Source organism: Stigmatopora nigra, chromosome 5 (assembly GCF_051989575.1).
Source record: "Stigmatopora nigra isolate UIUO_SnigA chromosome 5, RoL_Snig_1.1, whole genome shotgun sequence".
Classification (NCBI taxonomy): domain Eukaryota; kingdom Metazoa; phylum Chordata; class Actinopteri; order Syngnathiformes; family Syngnathidae; genus Stigmatopora; species Stigmatopora nigra.
Genome location: NC_135512.1, coordinates 4,717,741 through 4,733,571, shown reverse-complemented (window position 1 = coordinate 4,733,571; position 15,831 = coordinate 4,717,741). Strand labels below are relative to the sequence as shown.

Here is a 15,831-nt window from a genome sequence, read left to right as displayed (position 1 = left end):
TAGGTTTTAAATGCCTAATGTAATTGATGTCAGTGAGTTTCAAGCCTCAACAGAAAAATATCTGACTAAAATTTGGATAAAAATGCTCACATTTTGTGATTAAGAACATTTGTTTATGACACAATCCTGGCTTAAGTACATTTACAGTTACCTCATTATACAATCGCCATCCGTTTCAATGAATAAGTTCATAATGTGAATATGCTCATACTGTATAATCTGCCACAATGGGGAGGAGGAGTGAATCGAAGAGAAAGAAGAAGCAAGAAAGAAAGATTCTTCAAATATTTATATAATCCTTTGCAGGGCACTCATTAGAATATCATGAAAGTTTGAAAAAAAAGTTACCTTAGAGGCTTGTTAAGGCCATATATGACTGTATTTCTGTAAGGGAAATCCTGTTACTTTTCTGCATTTTTGATAAGACTAGATTTACATTTGACTCAACTTTTTTTTTAGGTCTTATGTTGAGCATGGAAGCAATCAAGGGAATGCTCTAACAAAAATTTTAATGACTGAGGCAGGTGAGGATTCAAGAAAATAGCAACAAAAACTTAACAAAATCAAACCGAACGTATAACACAAAACATAGCATGGCAACCTTCTTTGGGGCAAACAAAGCAGACGATCCCACAAAGACTAGCAAACACACGGGTTTTAAATAGACAGACAAAGGTTGATTACAGGACTCGTTAAAAGTGCTGAATGTGCACCATTAGTATGGGAAAACGATGAATAGGATTTGACTAATACATTTAATAGCAATAGCATAATGTTTAAGATTATTAAGAAGAGAAATATACATATATATATACATTAAGGAAGATGTCAATTTCGAACCGGTCCCGTCAGTCAAGTGAAACAGAATTTGGAAGAAAGATTTCCACCCCTCACCAAAGGTTTCAAGTAATTACCTGAATGTCTCAGGCTTAAACTGCAGTTGTCACGGACAACGACATTCAAACACAGGTACTGATTGTTAGCCCACATCTTTGCACAAGGACAACACAAAAAGTTAACTTGATTCTCCCATTATAAAGTGATATTTCATTTATATGAAACGACTCAGTGCATCTCAATTGGCTTGCAATCATAACTACCTCCTTACCCAGTCTCCCAAATTAAATTTTATCACACTGCACTAACAATTCGACTGCGCTGAGGTGAACTCCGTCTTTTCTTATCAGGCAGCCTCTGGGAAATTTCTCAATTTGCTTCTTAACGTGATCCAATAATTAACAATAATGGAAAACAACCCCAAACAATTCGTGACTTGCCTTATTAATGGAAGAATCAGAGCAAAGCAATAAAACAGGAACTAAAAAGTTAAGTGTCAATAGCTTGAAGAGGTGAAGTAAGATCAAATGATATAAAAGGAAATTTCACTGGAATGGGAACCTCCTGTGATTAACTCATTTACACCTATTGATTGTTTTGAAACAACATGCCGTTGACAATTTGATGAGAACAAATACAACAACCCTCCTTAAACTATTGGTAGCCATTACTACTTTCCATGTGGTTCAGACTATGAGACATGATGGGCATTTTGGAGAGTAAAAAATGACTTTTAATTTGACCGTTGACTGGACCTACCTGAAAATGGTGTCACTTCCGGGTTGTGAATTAACCCCGTGGGGTATTTTTATCCAAATAACAACTGTAAAATTGTAAAAGCCATCCCCTTTTTCTTAAAAACCAACATTGATAACAATGACAAAATCTATCTGTTGAAATTTAAAATCACTGCCCTTAATAAAAAGGATTTGACTTCTATTGCCGTCAATGGCACTAAAATCAGTGAATCACTATAGTGAGTTTAAACCTATATATATCTAAACATATATTATTTTATACAATAATTTTGAGCAATGGGATATTTTCTCCATGATGGAAAACAGATGTATCATAAAAGTTATGCAAATTTACGACAAATACATTTGGTAGTTTTTGTTCTCTGGAACCATTAAAGGCTTAGAGTTTAAAGAGTTTTAAATTGGCATCAGTTTAGTTTAAATATTTGAAAAGCAGCACTGAAAGATGACAGAATTTTGAATGCAACTTTTCTATGTGTTTGCATACTTAGATAAGCCTATTAAAATGACCGGTTAGTTGCAATATGAAAAGTATAGAAGAAGTCTTAGCACTGTTAAATGTTTTCCATATTTAACTCCATACCAAATGGGAATGCAATCTATTTTCTCTTTTTTCTAAAAAGATGACTAGCTGCATCATCTAAAGCGAGTTTAAAACACTTCCAGTTCCCATGTGTCAAATTTTACCATACCATTTACATAACAACTACAATTGGGATGCAATGATGAGAGGCAGAAATAGTTTTTTTGTGATTTGCAAACCTTGTCAGAATCTGAATAGCTTTGATAAGATGTTGTCAATTCTCTTTTTTTGTGTAGTTCAATGCCATGACTCAAAGAAAAAAAAATCATTCTAATTAGTGTCAAAATGTCTACTTGGATTGCGGTATTTGCCTGTGATGCACCATCGATGACTGAGAGTACGTCTTTGGAGGCGTGTACCATAAAACTGTAATTATTTTGTCCTACAAAATGTATCATAAATGCCACTTGTATAGCATGCACACTCTATATGAGTAATTGTAGACCCCATTGTTTTCTTAAACATTAAACAGGCAAAAAAACAAAACAATGGTTAATGTATACCAGACAATATCTGCCAAGCACAGTATTATTATTATTATTTTTTTTTTGGGTGAGTATATAATAATAACCCAATACCTTTGCTACAAAAATCTTTTGAAACATGCCAGAGATGTTAATTCATCATCGGCTTACTGGCTGGTAGTGATCAGTTCCATTTCAAACCAACTGGATGTGTATCACAGCCATGGGCAGCCAATTAATTAATGAGAAGATGAGAAAACAGTTTTGCATGACATAATAAGAAGAAGACGACTGGCAAATATTTACAAAATAAAAAAAACATCCTGAATCAGTTGCCAACAAATTGCAAGGCAAGAGGAGATAAACAAACCATACACATTCATATCAAGGGACAATTTGGAGGGTTCAATCAGCCTAGCATGCAAAAAGTCAGTCAAGTAAACCACTACTCTATCGAATACACATAAAACACTCCTATAGAATATAGCCTATGATTACAGTATACTACATACACATAATAACAACAAAATAAATAAAAATGTGTATACTACCGTATTTTCACGACTATAAGGCGCACTTGAAAGTCTTAAATTTTCTCCAAAATAGACAGTGCGCCTTATAATAGAGTGCGCCTTATAATACAGTGCGCCTTATATATGGAAAAAACAGAAAAACAAAAACAAAAAACTACCACTGTCGGATATTAAAAAAAAACACAAACGCCTGACCTGAAACAGTACTGTTAAATATGCAGATGCCATCTTAGTTTACAACATCTTCCATCATATAGCTCCTCCCCCACTGCAAGATTTTATACAAAAAAAAATCCAAAACATCAACAATGGCTGGCTCTAGAGGTGACTGTGTAGTGAGTGCTTCATACCTGGAAGTCAATAGCAATTATCGTATTTTCATGACTATAAGGCGCACTTAAAAGTCTTAAATTTTCTCCAAAATAGACAATGCGCCTTATGATACAGTGCGCCTTATAATACAGTGCGCCTTATAATACAGTGCACCTTATAGTCGTGAAAATACGGTAAATACATGTAAATGTTGGAATTTCACGAGCGAAAAGTCAACAAATAAGCCGTAATGTGTACTTTCTTACACAAATGACACCAAATATTAAAAGCTGTGAGCACACCTACATCAGTCTGAATGAATTCTATCTGAATTTGTCTTTTGGATTAGAGCAAGGCAAACTTTGTCCAAATGTCTTAGAAAAAAAAATGGGCAGCGTTAGAAAAAAATCCACCCAAATGATTTTCCATTGTGTCACTTGTAATTTCCGCTCTAGCGTCACGCGTCAGCCTGATATTTGGATAGCTTACAGATTGGAGCAAAGCTGATAAGTGGCGTCCAGGCAGCAGACGGATGAGGAGCAGTTAATACTGGAAGAAGACTAATGAGACTGATTTCGCCCAATTACCAAACAGGCGCAAAGCTTATAATTACACAAGGTACATGGCATGTCCTGGAAAATCGAAAATCCTTGTGAAACTTGGGCACAAACTAATCCTTGTCTAGCAGATTTAACCTCGACTTACATAAAAGATGAAACCGACAAACATCCAATTTCCAATTTCTTTCGCACTTTCTATTCAAGGATAAGTAGAAGCCCAGCAAGTGTGCCATGCCGGATCATCAGGTGTGCTGCAAGAAGTTAACTAATTTTGCATAAACGGTATGAACATAATTTGCAATGAATAATGTGTGTTCATTTTTCCAAGCCAGAATTGCAATATGACTGGCAGAACAATTCCACTTTTACACTCTGTGGAAACTCCAGTTATTTTCTGAACTTGGAGTACTGGCATTGATTTTTCTATAGTGGCAGTTTCCATAGCACCAAAAGTGATTATTATTTATTTCAATATTTCCAAAAAGTCTAGCACAAACTACTGTTAAATGGAAGCGGCTAATATAAATAACAATTAAAGTCGTTGTTCATAAAAAAAACACAATTTTTTGATTGAATTATTGTGATACCGAATAAGTTTAACAGAATAGGAATCAGAAGAAAGCAGTAATTATTAGTTCATAATTTTAGCAGCTGATATAAATAACATTTAAAGTCATTGTTCATAAAAAAAAACAATTTTTTAATTGAATTATTGTGATACCGAATAAGTTTAACAGAATAGGAATCAGAAGAAAGCAGTAATTATTAGTTCATAATTTTAGCAGCTGATATAAATAACATTTAAAGTCATTGTTCATAAAAAAAACACATTTTTTAATCTGAATTATTGTGATGCCAGATAAATTTAAAAGAATAGGAATCAGAAGAAGGCAGCAATTTTTTTGTTCACAGATCTATTATTTTGTCAATGATTTTTTTTGTTGTTGCCAAAAGTAGAAACATTTATGACTTTTAATATGCAAACTAACCTCGTGTAAAGCTAAATATGCGTAAATGGTGAAAATAGAGGAGTGTGTTATGTTCAGACGCAACTCCAAAAGGAAGAACAAATCCCAATATCCTGTTTAAGCCTACACCGGACAAAGCACTTTAACTTAATGGCTGCCATTTAAGGTTGGGTCCAATCCTTTTGAAGTAGAAGGAGTCCTTGGATATATACTTCAGGTAACAAACTGATTTCAATTCAAACCAAAAGGACAAGAGTGGACACCTATCATCGCCAAAGGCACGGAAAAAGTTGAAGAAGGATGAAAAAGGACATCTTGTCTTTTTCAGGTCACTCTGCTCTACGAAGAAATGTACAAAGGTAACATATAGTTGTACTCACAGATTGGACAAAGACTCAAACACCGAAATCTAATCTAACTGTGCGAAAAAGAAATAACTGTATTTCGTTGTGAGGGTGTTGTGTTATTTTGTGATGAATACGTGACTCTCTCAACTTCAGCAAAACAAATATAGTTTCACTCTGTATCAGGTGTCATCCATCTCAGTTTCCTTCTAATTTCCTCTTTGGCTGAACATATTTGGCAAAGACGTGTTGTTACCGAAGAAGCATGGAGTTCTCACCTTGAAACTTAAATCCTATTAGTAGATTAAAGATGAATCGCTTTGGCCTTTTGCCTTTGATGGACATCACTCCTCTTATGGCCCACTCCAACCCGAGGCAGCTCATCTGGGTGGAGACCCTCCTCGGGGGAACATCCATAATCAAAGCCATGCGTCAAAATCCTGATTGAAGAAACTTGTGAGCGACACACTTTCACCCTGATTAAAAAACAGCAACAAAACAAAGGGACCCCTTTTTCTGGTGGAGGTGATAAACAAGTCGATTGCATAGAGAAAGAAAAACTAAGTCTGTTATCTCTTTGGGGGATCATTTTCATTACCATATTTTCACGACTCTAAGGCACACTGTATTATAAGGCGCACTGTATTATAAGGCGCACTGTATTATCATAAGGCGCACCGTCTATTTTGGAGAAAATGTAAGACTTAAGTGCGCCTTATAGTCGTGAAAATACGGTAATTGCTATTGACTTCCAGGTATGAAGTACTCACTACACAGTCACCTCTAGAGCCAGCCATTGTTGATGTTTTGGATTTTTTTTTTGGAATAAAATCTTGCAGTGGGGGAGGAGCTATATGATGGAAGATGTTGTAAACTAAGATGGCATCTACATATTTAATAGTATTGTTTCAGTTCAGGCGGTTGTGTTTTTTTAATATCCGACAGTGGTGGATTTTTGTTTTTGGGTTTCTGTTTTTTCCATATATAAGGCATACTGGATTATAAGGCGCACTGTCAATTTTGGAGAAAATTTAAGACTTTTAAGTGCGCCTTATAGTCGTGAAAATACAGTATTCACTAGAAACTTTGAAACTCACAGTATTAAATAAACCTACACTAACATTTTGTGTCAAATCGGGCCTTCGATTCACATTCCTTTCATTAGTCAGTAATAATTTTTCTCATGATCAGTACTGACTTTCATCTCATTGTCTGGCAACATTTTTTTTCTCTTTTCATAGCATCCCTTGGTATTTCAGATCTTGAAATTTCTAGTTCAATGAGCCACCACAACCCTTTCATCCAGTCATTTTTTTTGTTACAATACAGAGCCCATCATCTCCAGTGAGTAAATATGTCAACATGTCAATAAGTGGCCATGAAGTCTGGTGATAACGCCTTGTCTATTCTACCTTTGGCCTAATTTTTTCCCTTTCTATTGTCCCTGATGACATATTTGCCCTTTGAGAGAAGTCTGGTGTGTGCATCGGAACAGAGTATTCCAGGCAGAAACACCCGAGGGAGGGTGAGGAAGAAGCTAGCTTGGATTCTGGTGTTTTCTGTGAATTTATTGGAGAGTTTTGAATTCATACGTACAAAGAAAATGTGAATGTCACCTATTTAAATGGGCTTAAATTGACAGAAGTCGGAAATTTTAAAGGTTTGAGTGTTAAAATCATTTTATTTTGTGTATTTGTTTTACAGTAAACTTTAGAGAAAAAGAAGGGTGAAAACAGGTGCTTAGAATTACTTGATAATCTGGATTTTGATCATTAAAAAATGTTTTTGTTTTGTACAGTTACGAGAGCACAGTTTTTCCACAAATAGAACTGATACATGACAAAATAATAAAGATGTTCTCTATGGTTAACAAATCATGCAATTTGGCAAATCAGTTAAAACTCAGAAGCACATACAAAGTTACAAAAGAGCCTCACAAATGAGAAAAGAGTAAATAAGACTTTAGATAAAGACACAACACCTCTCAGAAAACCATATTTTGACAACACAAAGCAATCATTAGTTTTTCTTACATGTCATCTGCATTTGGCGGCAACCTGGATGAGCGTCTTGGATCCAAAGTTACAGAATTAACATGACCGGTGAGCGGGTCTACATGAAAATGACCAAGTCTTTCCTCCTGGCTACAATTTGGAGAAAGGACGTCTACTTCCCCATTGAGCTTCATGTTCCCCATTAAGCCAGCGATTTCCAGTCCTGAATCCCCTGGGAAATGCCCATGCACGTTTTCTGATTCGTCTTGGCCAGGCGACGGGGAATCGATGAAGTGAAGCACACGGGAGGTCTGCACCCCCTGCAGGGACCGTGACTGGACTGGAGGAAAACAGAGTTGCAGCCATCATAAAGCAAGCAAATGTGGCAAAGCTGATTTTTACGATTGGGCCCAAATAAGATATTGAAGGCATAACATACTGCAACATTATTGTGTGTTCTGACCCACCATCTTTCTACATTGTGTCATTCCACCTAAGATCTGTGAGGTGGAATATATCCTAGTCGACTCTTTTACTATTTTTGGACTTTAAAGTGCAATAAAATCCTTTTTTTCTTTATAATTGAGTCCACCTTGGCATGTATGAATGAATTCTGATTGTGTTAAAGATCTTCTTGGCACATAACAGATTTATACTGATCCAATAAATTGCCTAAGGCAAACAACACAGACCATTATAAACCTAATATTGTTTGACATATGACAAATGCCATTCATAGATGCACCAATGTCAGAAAATTACTTCATTGATCCGATTCCTTCAATCGGAGGAGACTAGAGTGAACAGCAACACATTCTCAATCATGACGTTGGTATAAAAAATGAAAAATACAAAGAAAACGTGCTACCATTCCTTAGCTGAGTCTCATACCTTCCCATTCATTAACAATCGTTCCTATATACCTAAACCTAAAGATTTGGCAAACAGTTGTCAGATGTAATTTGTCATCTATATAGTTAATAAATCCTTTGTTTTCTGCTTGTCAAATGTTATTTCATCTTACGATGATTAAATGTAGTGTGACCACACGATAACTACGCCATCTGTGCTCTGAGACGGAACATTACCTACATTACCGACGTAAAAAGAACCACAGAATGTGCCGGACTACTGATTAAACAACGTGGTATGTTTTCTAGAAGTATTATAGAGTTAACTATACCAGCATATTGCATTCACACATGATTCTGACCTAAGTAACATAATCAAACTTCAGCAGATGGCATTTGTACATGACATTTGAACGTGTAGAGACTGTCAGTTATCATTCACTCACAATTCCCGGCTGTGAATGAGTTAATAAAGAAACAAGTCAAGCCTCCCAGGAGATCTTTACTCAGGGAGCGAGTAGAGGTAGTGGGTGTGTACTGTCAGACATTAGGGACTTTGTTTGGGTGTCAGGCAAGCTGTCAGGTAGACACACTATTTACCACTCAAGGTTACTCACTTCTGACTGGGCTGAAGTCTCCTTGGCTGACTTTGGTGTCAGCGTAGGGCTTGAGGCTCGGGAAGAGGATTAGAGAAAAGGACAGCAAGAGCACCTAAGAGAGGGAGAGGGGGGGATAAAGAAGCCAAAAGCAGAGGACAAAAAGGACAATTTAAAAGAAGGCTTTTTTTGCAAGGATGCATAATTCATTGAGAAGAATCCCCCAGTTAAGTGCCTGTTGAGGCAATAGGAGCTAATTACCTTGGTTCTTAGATTTTTTAGCATTTGCACAGTTGCTGACTAACAAAAACAACAGCATCTCGGCATGAAATAGTACTTACTATTCTATTTTGAACTCTAGATGAATTTTAATGTTCTCATAATTGTCCTTAGTAATATTTTAAAATGTATTTTTTATAATTACATGGTATTAGTAGATGCCTGCAACCTCACCCTGTTATAGATTAAAAAATATTTGTTTACAGACCAATTCTGATGGATAGACAAACATGCAGGATCTCATTATTTTTTGTATATTTTATACTGGTAGTGTTATTTTGAGTTCAACTGTCTTGTTGGCACTTTTTGTCAAATATGTCCTTTTAATTTGTTATTTTTGGGTATTTTTCTTTTGCCACTAGAGGAAGGAATATTGGATATGAAAATATGTTTGATCCCAGTCTCTGGATGCAAGATTTAGTCAAGGTTGTTCCAATTTGAGGATTTTGGTTCTCACTTGGTTCAATTCCAATTGCCAAAAGTCAACTTTTGGTGCAGAAAAAGGATGGATAAACGGGAAAAACAAGAACTTTGAAACAAATAATTTGTAGCTCAAATTACCATTTACATAGTTAATGTATTACTGAAAACATTGTTTGATTTCACATTAATTTCATTCTGAATCACCTCCAACTAATGCATTTTTTTTACATTCATTTGAATGAACAATTGATCATCCTACTAAGCAAAAGCAACCATCCCTAAAACATGACCAAGCTATTTTTTTGTGTACTATGTATGTGTTTCCCCCAGTTGACATGAAAATATATTCAGTGACTCGGTTCTGACACACATTCATATTCATTAAAGCTCAAATTTGAAATCGTCTTTTCTCATAGCCTCGGGTGATGCATGCTGTGCTATCGTACTGATCAAAAGTTGGACATGACTACCATTCACAAATAGAGCTTTTATACTTGCAGATTGTATATTTATGTTCTTTTTGTTATGTCCCACAGGCCATCTTCCTACCACTGACTTTTATTTGGCACATTAATAATTTGGCTCTTTGTAATGTCATTTTAAAAAAGATATATTTAATACAGCATCTTGCCACATGACTTCTTCGTACCAGTACGCATGTCCCAGTCTGGGCCGGTTTGTTAGATGTATTCATGACCAGAGCCTGAAGCCGGCGCAGCTGTTCCATTAGTGAACTGTGGACACAAATTCATAAAGAAATAACTATGGGAAGGGAAAAAAATAAGAATTGCAAAAGAATAGATGCATGAAGGTGAAGAGGGAGATCGGGGGGCTGTTGTGAAGTGGATGAATCTGTAAGTGTAACAGTGCCAGGTGCTCACATAGGAAAGGCAAAAGGGAAGTCATATTTTTAAAAATCTCTTACAGGTTACATTTCTCCAGCTGAGACACTTTCCTTTGCAGCTCCTGGTTGTGTGCGCTGCATGCAGCCATTCTGAAGACAAAGAAATAATAGTAGTTAAAGCTGAGAGCATATGTCGGAAAAACACAACATTACAATGGTCTCTTGGCATTGACATTTTGACATTAAGTACCGTATTTTCACGACTATAAAGCGCACAGCATTATAAGGCGCACCCTCAATGAATGACATTTTTTCCATATATAAGGCGCACTGTATTATAAGGCGCACTGTCTATTTTGGAGAAACTGTAAGACTTTGAAGTGCGCCTTATAGTCGTGAAAATACGGTAATTGCTATTGACTTCCAGCTATGAAGCACTCACTAGTCACCTCTAGAGCCAGCCATTGTTGATGTTTTGGATTCTTTTGTATAAAATCTTGTAGTGGGGGAGGAGCTATATGATGGAAGATTTTGTAAACTAAGATGGCATCTGCATATTTAACAGTATTGTTTCAGTTCAGGCGTTTGTGTTTTTTTAATATCCGACAGTGGTGGTTTTTCGTTAGTGGTTTTCTGTTTTTTCCAAAAATAAGGCGCACTGGATTATAAGGCGCACTGTCTATTTTGGAGAAAATTTAAGACTTTTAAGTGCGCCTTATAGTCGTGAAAATACGGTAATAAAACAACATTAACCTTGATGTTGCGAGCCTTGTCAGTAAGATATTGAATGAGCAATTACAGAGGAAACAACTCCACATCTATGAAGACATGCCATGCCCGCTGAGGTACTCAATTATTTCTTTCTTTCTCCCATGCCCAAAAAGATCTATTGCCTTTTGTTTCAGGAATATACAGGAGGGCAGTTGATATAAACAGTAAACCCCAGGAATTTCCATGCAAAATTGTAATACGTGTATGCCATTTTCTGATTTGGTCAGAGCATCTCTGTGTAAATGACCTCTAAGTCTAGTTCACTTTTAAATTGTGAGTGTTTATGCTGCAAAAAGTTCAAAATGTTGGCAGGTGAAATGAAATGCTGACCCTCAAGACCAATATATTAAAAATCGAGACCATGGGCGAATAATCAGAATGAATTAAATGTGTTGGAATTGAATTTTACACACACTGAACCTAGGGCCATGTATATATAAATGTAATTCATAAGTAGAAATGTTACCTGCTCTCCAGTCCATCAATATATTCTTTCTTCTTTTTACGGCTTTCCTGGGCTGACTGCTTATTGCGGATTTTTCTGCGAATTTTCTTCAAGATCCTTTCTTCACTCTAATTGCAAAAAAAGGGAGTTATTTTGAAATTGGGATTTCTTGTTATTTAAGTTTTTTAACTGGAAAAACAAACTCTGGTAAGCGGGAGTTGGTTGGGAAGAGTCACACCCTCCTTTGCAAGGAGCTTCTTCTCATCTTCATTGAGTATCAGTTCTTGAATGGACTGCTGGAATGGTTGTGGAGCCTGGCGTTTAGAGATGAATACAAATATATGAATTTGCAGTACCGAAATTGCCTTGCTGCCGTTGGCCCGATACCCCCACTCTAATTTCTCCCTGGAGCCTGGTAAGTTGAATTAGGAGACCACTTGGTGCCATTTCACCTTTTTCTGCCTCCAAACCAAGTGTAATACGAGTTTGACGAGTCTGTCTGCATTCTGCCATTCGGTTTAATCAACTGGGACAGATTGGATTGATTTTTTTTGGCTTTCTTGACTATTACTTGGTCTGAAAAATTAAGATAGAATGACTGAAATAATTGTGTTCTTAACCCCAATCTATTAAAGGAGAGGATAAAAATATCTTGCTGCATTGGGAATCAATGTATTGCTGTAAACTGTAATTGGGGATTGCTTGATTCAGAATTGGAGAAGAATGTGAAATGTTTGCTTAAGTAAGTCTTGAAAATTTAAAGAATAACAAAGGTTGGATCAAAATAAAGTATAGGAACCTTTTTATTCTATTTTAGGATTTAGTTTTTGCATTTTTCATGATTAAAAAAGTACTTTATGGTTGGAATAAGGTACTGGCCAAATACTGAATTTAATTCTGTTATAGAATGATTCAAATCCTGAATGGGCGTTCTTTATAGGTCTTAAAAAATAATAATATTATAAAATAAAAGCTTCCCTCAGTGTGGTTTTTGCACTTATGAGTGACAACAAGGCGGTCTAAAGCAGCTTAGATAATAATGCAAAAAGTACAAATAAAAGCACTTTTTGTTAAAACCTAATATCCTAATGTCACTGAACCCCTCTTAGCCATGCTGAAAAAAAGTGATAGCGCTCCATATCCACAAATGAGTACTACATAGTTTTCAGTTTTTACCTGTTTTGAGCAAACATACAAGTATTCATACCCAATTATCTGAGTTTTCTTAAAAAGTCTTAAAAGATAAGCATTTAATTGGCCACTGACTGCATGAACTTTTGAGAACCTTCAATGATTTTTGCTGCTTGTCTCCATGTTTAAGTATACATTATACATTCTGTAAACCAGCTCCAAAATAGATAAATCTATATGCTTTACATGAGCGTCATTATAAATAGCATATGACCAGAGTAGCATATAACCACTCTTCGCCCATCCCATCTTATCTCACTTACCGGCTCGGCAGTGCCACTCAGCAGCAGCTCCTTAACAGTTAGAGCCGAGTCAGAACACAGTGGGCCTCTGTCAATATCTGAAGAATATTGTGAATATCTTATCCGGCCCATGGAGAGCTCAGTTTCCCAGGCGTCTTTACAAACACACACAAAGAAGAAATTGCTGTGATTTACTTCATGTGGAATGTAGGTTACACATTTTGATTAGACTGCAGAGTAACATCTTTTTAAAGTGTTTTGTACTTTACAAAGTAAGGACTGGAAAAGATATACAACCAACAAAAGTTTGGTAGCAGCACAATACCAAAAAACACAATATAAAGAAGCAACTGAGCACGACAGGTACCGTATTTTCACGACTATAAGGCGCACCTTAGTCTTAAATTTTCTCCAAAATAGACAGTGCGCCTTAAAATTCAGTGTGCCTTATATATGGAAAAAAAAACAGAAAACCAAAAATGAAAAACCATCACTGTCGGATATTAAAAAAACAAACGCCTGAACTGAAACAATACTGTTAAATATGCAATGCCATCTTAGTTTACAAAATCTTCCTTCATATAGCTCCTCCTCCACTGCAAGATTTTATACCAAAAAAAATCCAAAACATCAACAATGGCTGGCTCTAGAGGTGACTGTGTAGTGAGTGCTTCATACCTGGAAGTCAATAGCAATTACCGTATTTTCACCACTATAAGGCGCACTTAAAGGTCTTAAATTTTCTCCAAAATAGACAGTGTGCCTTATAATACAGTGCGCCTTATATATGGGAGAAAACGTCAATAATTGAGGGTGCGCCTTATAATGCGGTGCGCCTTACAGTCGTGAAAATACAGTATATAAAAAAATAATTTAAACATAATTCCTTAACTTACTTGGTTTCATGGACATTTGGGCCTCCAAGGATGCTTTGGAACCCAAACAATGGAGTTCGTCAGGGGGGCTCATAGGTCGTTGAGGGCTATCCATCTGGTCTGAGGGAGGGTCCTCGCTTATCCCGCTGTCGCTCGGTGAGGGGGGCCAGAGAGGCGAGCCTGAGACAGATTCACCTCCACTTAGGAGGGCATTGAAGAAATCGGCATCCGCCTGTTCAGCCAGCTGGAGCATCTGCAGGGGGTGAAAGGTATTGTTGTTTTTCTTGTCTTTTCTATTTGATAACATGCCCAGGTGACGGATCGTTTGGTGCTATTTGCAGATGATTGACAGACTCACGCACATTTGGGTCTTGCATTGGCCAGTGTTGCTGTTGTTGTCCTGCTTCTTCGTGTCGGAGGATTCCCTCGTTTTGATCAAACAGCCAATCCAGCAGCTCCATGCCGTCGTATGCCTGCTGTCAGCGTGACATTTACTTACAAGTTGTTTCCTTCATGCTTTTTAAAAGTACATAAAGACACTGCATAAGGTCACCAATGTTACCACAGGGGCTGCTTGACCTATTATTATAATCCACCTTGAACAGTGGATTTTATGCTTTCTAATCCTGGAGGACAATTTACTTGACTTTAAGACCAGATTTTATTTTAATCATTATTATTATTATTTTTAAATTGCTAGAAAATAGTACATTTTAGGACTCCAGTGTGAAGATACCTCTGAGTTTTAGACCTCTGGTATTGTTAGATGATTATGCATTGTTTCATTTGGCATTTTCAAACAGAAGCATAATCGGAGCATGAATTTATAAAATCAACAATATGTCGATAAGAATGGTAGTCATGACGATAAAAACGTAGACTAATTACAGTATGCTAGTTTAATGTCATTCTAGGACTGCAAAAAAAGAAAAAATGTTAGTTTCAGTCATTGTATCAGAACAACTTTAAATCATATTGAAAAAAATAGTATAATTAGATTTACAGAGCTGTAAATATATTATATTTTTGTAACAAAAAAAATTCTTCTTCACTTCCAATGGCAGTGGTAGGAAGCAAATTTATGTTAATGGGGATGCCTGAGTTTGAAGGATCACGTTCAACTACAAGTGACAGCAATGGACGTGCAATCCATTTTGATTGGGGGTTCTGACAGTGATCGCACGATTGCTGTCAGCACTCTAAATCAAATCGGATTAGAAAACCATCGCCATCAAAAGCAGCCAATGAGTTAATGTCGTTGTTGTTGGACTCAAAGAGTAAGTCACGAGACAAATATCACGTGCTGACTGTTTCACAAAAGGTTAATTGATTATGCATCTATGATGTTCTTTTAAGATAATATGAAACGTGTTTGGCATTTTTCCAGTTATGAAGGACAATAAAACACTATCTTTTAAAAAAAAAATGCCATGAAACAATATTACATAATTCAATAAAATTAAAATAATGACCCTGACAGCGGTACATTTACTAAATAATTCATAATGTGGTATTGTTGTAACATTTTGGCACTGAGAATGTCAATAAATTTGAATATCTATAAATAGCCACACAATTGTTCCTGAATATATTGTAATATTTCTTACAAGGCATTTTTATTTTGATTCTAGCTTATAACCTACATACTTTTACCATACATATTCCTATTTTATGGTGTAAACTGTGCCCATAGATATGATTCACCATGATACTTTGTATCATTCCAACCAACAGGAATGATGTTTAAGTTATCAACTTGAACTAATCAACTTAAATGTTGGACAAAATCAACCATAAGACTTTATAGATGACATTATTTACCTCATCCAGGTCTTGTTCCATAGTCTTTTAGTTCAGGTGCGACAGCAAGCAGGCCTTTTGTAATGAAAAATCCCAGTTTTATTATTTTTTTTTGTAGACAAACCCTGTTGCTGAAGACTTTCTATTGAGTTGCTCAGCTG

General features: G+C 36.2%; 1 protein-coding gene across 1 annotated transcript; it reads right to left on the bottom strand.

Moving 5' to 3' along the window:
* Positions 1-7,066: 7,066 nt before the first annotated feature.
* creb3l3a (cAMP responsive element binding protein 3-like 3a) lies at positions 7,067-14,340 on the bottom strand. The gene is made up of 9 exons (XM_077717451.1): positions 14,233-14,340; positions 13,892-14,123; positions 13,017-13,150; positions 11,766-11,876; positions 11,584-11,690; positions 10,428-10,496; positions 10,152-10,236; positions 8,822-8,915; positions 7,067-7,693 (listed from the first exon to the last, which is right to left on the bottom strand). Exons 1-9 carry the CDS (start codon positions 14,329-14,331, stop codon positions 7,389-7,391), a joined length of 1,236 nt encoding a protein of 411 aa, XP_077573577.1. The 5' UTR covers positions 14,332-14,340; the 3' UTR covers positions 7,067-7,388.
* Between the last annotated feature and the right edge of the window lie 1,491 nt (positions 14,341-15,831).

What these genes read in the sequence shown, in the direction of transcription:
- creb3l3a (XM_077717451.1), bottom strand. Translation starts at nt 14,331, where the DNA reads ATGGAGCTGCTGGATTGGCTGTTTGATCAAAACGAGGGAATCCTCCGA. An exon ending in TGAGTGGCACTGCCGAGCCG is followed by an intron (nt 11,877 to 13,016) that starts GTAAGTGAGATA and finishes TCTAAACGCCAG; the next exon opens with GCTCCACAACCATTCCAGCA. An exon ending in CAGCTGGAGAAATGTAACCT is followed by an intron (nt 10,237 to 10,427) that starts GTAAGAGATTTT and finishes TTGTGTCCACAG; the next exon opens with TTCACTAATGGAACAGCTGC.